This window comes from Anabas testudineus, chromosome 22 (genome assembly GCF_900324465.2).
Source record: "Anabas testudineus chromosome 22, fAnaTes1.2, whole genome shotgun sequence".
NCBI classification, from domain to species: Eukaryota; Metazoa; Chordata; class Actinopteri; order Anabantiformes; family Anabantidae; genus Anabas; species Anabas testudineus.
Genome location: NC_046630.1, coordinates 13,661,972 through 13,667,857, shown reverse-complemented (window position 1 = coordinate 13,667,857; position 5,886 = coordinate 13,661,972). Strand labels below are relative to the sequence as shown.

Below are 5,886 nucleotides of genomic sequence, written 5' to 3'. Positions count from 1 at the left end.
GATGCACAGTGAAAGTAGTGGTAGACATATACAGAACACATACACATGTATTGAATGTTTTATTATTTATATATATATATATATATTTCTTCTTCCTTCTAGTGGTGGACTGTATTGCTATGTAATGTTAGTTTTTAGAAAATGTCTACACCACATGGTTGCGTGCATTTCTTAAACTGCCCCAAACTGCTGCTCAACTAGATTTTATACTAGTTTTTTACGATTTACGCTAAAATCTGAGTTGGTGTTTTTAGATTAGCTGACTTTCACATGGCGACACAGCATTTCATCTGGTAAATGTTCACATGACTGCCAGATTACCAAACAGGTCTGCTGGGCGCAGGCCCACAAGCCCCCCCCCACCCCAACTTTCACCTGTCTGTGCCGAGGGGCCCATTTGTTCATGACCTTCTCTAGTGGTGAGGTTTAAATAGCAGGCTGCTCCTAGGCAAACATAACCTCTTGTAATAATTTTATTTATAGCACTTATCAGAACAGAAGTTGCAAATGTACATAAGAGCCTCAGGCAGGCATGCAATTCACAGTGTTTTCAAATAACCACTTCCTCTTAGTTTGCACTAGAACCTCTACAATGGGTGTATATGTCAGACATCTGGAACCAGGCTAACAGGCTTTCTTGTGTAGAACTTTTGGAATTTTTTTTTGTAACTTCATTATAACTTCTTTTAAAGCCTGGCTAGCAGAGCGTTAACGCACACCATAAGATCTAATGGGACATACAGTGAAATGTTGAAGGCTAGCAAAGTCTGCAAACCACAGTCTGCAAACCACAGTGTCCATTTTTCACATTGCTGACAATTTCACTTCCTTTTTTCCATTGAAGCATTTGAATAAAATGAACACTTAACAAGAAACTGTGGCAAATTCGGGCAGATAGGTCATTACTAAGCATTTGCATTTTCAATTGGGGGTTTTGAGATATTCCGATACTGCAAACCAGATTTAAGATACATGTCATATTTGTCACCTTATGTCGGTGAAAGAAGCAACCCTCTCTTTCAAAATATAGGAAATGCATCAGAGTCAGGAAAAAAAAAAGACTCACTCAATCGAAATTTAAAGACAACAGAACAAAATATGAACACATTATATTTCGTAAAGCAGGAAAAAACCTCATCAAATGGCAAGTCTGTAATATTGAAACAAGCAATATGTAATTTTAAGACGTTTTCACTTCTGTAATCCTCAATGACATGACAGCAAATTATGAAAATACCGTAAATTGCATACTTACATAACGACTTCGATATAACTATTTCAGACAGGGTAACCGCTTTCACTTATTTTGTGTTGTATTCTGCTTCACAGTGTCATGTATACCAAAAAGTATACATGCACAGCATTTGTTTACCGAGGCAACAACCTTACAGCGTAGAAGAAAAAAATGCATTATTTTGTGTTTAGAGAATTTGTTAGATTATAAGTGCCTGACAGTAAACAGTTGCCCAGTCAAAAAATGAAACTGCTTCAAAACTTTTATGAGAAATAAGTGGTTTCTTCTGTCCTATTGCATGTGCTTTGAGATTGACTTTCTGCACTCATAAAAATTTCGAATCATAGGAAATATATATCTGCCAGCATAATGACAAAACTATAACATTGTTTTGAAGTTAAAATGTCTTGATATGCAATGTTTGGTAAAAATGAATAAATAAATATATTTGTACCTTCTGGTGGATGACTCGATTTGACATTTTCCACCTATTGCTGTGTGCAAAATTAAAAGCTATGTAGGTCTAGAGACCTTTATCTCTTTTTAATCATTTCATTTTGTTCATATCACAACTCTGCAGTCCTGAGGTGGCTGCAGCTGAACCTGTGGTACTTTTGGTCCTATCACTGCACTGTTCTTTTAAAACGGTCTCTCTGCACAGCGCGGGTCCGCCTCTGCCTTTCTGCAATAGTTGAGCTGAGACTCTGCTTGAGGGCTGGGAGGACCACACTAGACTGAGAGGGTCCAGACCTGGTAAAGATGGATATGATAACTTAACTCAAATGGCAGAAATGACTTTCTAACATTAATGATTTTCTGAAAAGCATCAGTAAAAAGCTGTACAAACATGACAGAGATTTGAACATTCTGTTGCATACAGGTCAAAAGACCTTAAATCATTAAGCACAGGGATTTACATACATTTTTTCTGGTAATGTTTGAAGACCAAGTTTTGGAAATTTCTTTTCTTCTGAAAATGTGCTGAAAAGTAGAAAAATAAACACTCATCACTACTGTACTTGTTTTTTCACATATACTGTATGTGATGATGAGATCGATGATGTTTATTGTCACTTTACCGGGTACCGTCAACAAGGTAGGCCTTGGTCAGAATGTAGTTTTCTGGAGTGATTTTCTTGCTTAAAACGATATCTCTCAGCAGGGCCTTCACACGGTTAATCTGAGGCAAGCACAGTTGTCATGAAGTCTTGAAATATTTCCACTGATTACTGTATTTTTAAATTGCACAACACTGGAAAAGCTTTGTCTAATCGTGGATACGTACTTCCTGAGACTGTAAACTGTTAGCATGGTAGAGCTGGCGGATGATGACTTCACACTCTTGTAGTGTTGGAGCGCGTGGTGGATGGGTGGGGCTGCTGTGAATTCGTAGAGGCTGTAATGAAGTGATGAGGCCTCCTTTCACCTCTGAGCGATGGTCCTGCCTGGCAGATGCCATAGGTTCACTGCCCTCTCCAATGCTTTTCCCGATTATAAGTGAGATGATATAAATTGATTGACATTCATTTCCATTCCTTGGCCTTGGTTTGTACAACAGGACCAACTAGCAACTACTGATCTCTTTTAAGTTCAAGAACAGTCATTGAATGACAGCTTGGTTTGCTCAACTTGCAGTTAAGCAGTTATGTTAATGGGTGGATTAATGGATGTAGCTGGACACAAACTCACCCAAATGCCTGGTCCTGTGCAGGCCGCGTGTCTTGTAATGGCTCCTCCAGGTAGAGTCCTGAATGAGCTTCACTTCCCTGAGTAGTTGGTCTAATGCTTTTTCGACTGTGTGTTAGTGCTAGACGAAAGGCAACACGAGATGAAGATATTTAGAAATGAAGAACAAAGACCTTTGCATGCAACTGAATTCCACTAAAATGACTGATGTTGACATGTCAATATAAAATACATCATCAAAGAAGACTTCACCCACACTGTCACATGTTTTCTCCCAATCCTGAGGATCAACATATCTTACCTTTTCGACTCGACTTGGGAGGCTCCATTATCAGCTTATACTGCAACTCTGCAACATCCACATTAAGAGCGTTTCAGTGAGTGATACACTGTAGGGATGCAAGTACCAAGTATCTCAAATCTCAAAACACAGTCCCAACAAACAGCCCATGTGTCCACTGGGGCCTGACTGCTACGATGGTGTGAAGGCTGGTGACTGGGGAGTCTGGTGAGGGTGAAGTAACATGGAGCAGCATGTGGCCAGTTCAGTAAAGTGACACTGGATCTCTGTGCACCTCCTGCTGTGCAACCATCACAACTGTGCAGTTGCTATGTAACCACTGTGCCTGGACCAAATGCCCCTCTTGTCAGCACCTTATCTGGAGGCAGACAGGTCTCTGTCGGTGGCTTGAATTCATTACAAAGTGCAGGCACCACAGCAGGTCACTGAGTTTACGTGGAAAATAGTAAGATGGATACTTAGGATGAAGTTAGTTGTGATCCTACTTTTCCAGAGAGTAATAAACTGCAATGCAAGTTGCCATGAGGAATACTTAGGTGCTCTTATATTTCTACATGGTAGCACGTTTAAAGCATCTAAATATGCACTTCTTCTTCTTTTACTTTTACCAAACTATATATAAATATGTGCATGACACTAATGTGAAATAACATTTCCCTTCCTCACCTTTATTCTGCCGTCGGAGATACTCGGTCTCTGCATGGAGCTTCTCCAGCGTCTCCTTGTGTTGCTGCTGCAGGAACTGGATGTTCCTCTGCAGGGACGCGACGCGGGGGTCCGCGCCGCTCCCGCAGGTCGCGACCTCCGCGTCCCTCCTCACAGCAGGCAGCGGCTGCAGCTGGTTCGCGGACACTCTCCGTGGAGAGAGGGGCTTCCCGAGGCGCCCGACTCGGGTCCAGTGTGGCAGGTGGCGAACAGGGGGCAGGTTGTTACTCGACATTGCTTTGGTTTGCGCCGCTAGCTAACCATTGTAGCCTTCGCTGTACGGCGGAAACTACTTTCCACACGAACTTAGTTAGCAACCAAACTAGCACGTTAACTAATTCTTAGCTTACGCAGCTTTTCGACTAATTAACAAATTAACGTGAGGTAGTTAAAGCGAGTATCCTGAATTATTTTACACGTATTTGACATGGTGGGTTTCACTCAGACAAACCGTTGCCGTGACAACCGCCCTGGCGGTTTTTGCCCTCTGTCGGAGCCTCCAGGCAACCGGCCCGAACAAGCCCCGCCTCTGCGGTTCAGATTGGCAGACCCAACGACCAACCAGAAGCGAGTTCACGTTTAAACTCAACAGTGTGATTGGTGGAGACGGTCGGACCTTTAGAGCGCAGCTCATCCCACATCCTGAAAAGGCTGCAGTCATTTATTAATTTTTTTTTTTTTTTTTTTTTTTTTGTTCCCTGAGAAAGAGTCCACTTATATTAACAGACACAAGTGGCTTTCAAGAATTATTCTCAAAAAGTATCTAAAACACCAGGTAGTTTCACCAAATTAAGCACTGTTTAGCAATCTGCCAGTGTAGATTCTTAGTCATCCAGGTGAAGTCATCTGGAAGTTGATTTATGGGAACTGGACTTCCTTATTTTTAGGAATAAATGCTTCACTACTCATCCAAGGAGCTTCTTCAGTCCTGTTGTTATGACTCAACTTCCAGATCAGTAATGTTTAGATGACCTCACTTGTCAAAACACAGTTATGTTCCTTTAAACGGACGTGCCTAATGTAAAGTCCCTGATATCCAGTCTAATTGGACTTAGCAGCAGGTTTAATAGGTCAGCAGAAGGAAAATAGCTCTACCTGCTTTTCTAGCCCCATGTGAACTATATCCCATAGCTGCAGGGACTGACAAGTACTCAAAGTGGTTGAATTGTAATCTGATTATTCCAAGGCCAAAGAAGCTCACAGCATTTTAAGAGAAATTACCTTTCCTTTCACTTTATTCATTTTGCAACTCTCATACAGTAGAGGTTGTATCACACACACACAGAGACTGAGATAGTGTGTCACAGATATGACAACAATAAAATGGCTGAACAACAGTAAGAGACAATGTGGAAGATCAGCAACAGCAAAAGGCCTTGTCTTTGGAAATGTATAGGTGGTATGGTACTGTCCTCTCCATGCCTGCAGCATCATATATATCATAACAATAACTTAATCTACAATATATACAGATAAAACTGAATTCTGAATGTCTAAACACAACATTCAAGTATGTTCTTAGCAAACATACAAAAACATCATTAGGATGGCTAATAGTCATGTGACCTTAGTATGTGATGAAGACGCAAAGTCTTAACAGTACCCAAACTGCTTTTTGGGAGCATTTATCCAGTGTCTGGGCATTTTCTACTTCTGTGATAGTCTTTGCTTTTTAGCCTACACCACTGTTGTGTAGCATGGTGGAATGTGCTTACACTACCATGACTCAACAATAAAAAGTGACACATGCTTCAGTTTTATATACACAAGAGGTCATCATTTTCTGCTACCTGTATATAGAGACATCGCCACCATGGATGGGCTCAACAGAATGGTATGTGTCTATGGTTGAAATTAGGAATGCACATTTAAACATTAGACATGCACAGGATGCTCTTGGTAGAGGAATATCCAGAAAATTGTTCTCTGAAAAAAGATTAAAGGCCACACAGGCAGATAC

The 5,886-nt window shown here is 41.0% G+C and overlaps 1 protein-coding gene across 2 annotated transcripts; it reads right to left on the bottom strand.

The window, feature by feature from the left end:
- Positions 1 to 387: 387 nt before the first annotated feature.
- Positions 388 to 4,402, bottom strand: si:ch211-222n4.2 (CCDC92 and CCDC74_C domain-containing protein). Of its 2 annotated transcripts, none has more exons than XM_026339080.1 (7): positions 3,888 to 4,402; positions 3,222 to 3,269; positions 2,924 to 3,041; positions 2,520 to 2,715; positions 2,314 to 2,414; positions 2,156 to 2,215; positions 388 to 1,984 (listed from the first exon to the last, which is right to left on the bottom strand). In XM_026339080.1, the coding sequence occupies exons 1-7, from the start codon at positions 4,159 to 4,161 to the stop codon at positions 1,858 to 1,860; spliced, it is 924 nt and encodes a 307-aa protein (XP_026194865.1). In that variant the 5' UTR covers positions 4,162 to 4,402; the 3' UTR covers positions 388 to 1,857. The 2 variants fall into 2 exon arrangements, with proteins under 2 accessions (XP_026194865.1, XP_026194864.1); XM_026339079.1 differs by having other exon boundaries at positions 2,321 to 2,414.
- Positions 4,403 to 5,886: the final 1,484 nt, after the last annotated feature.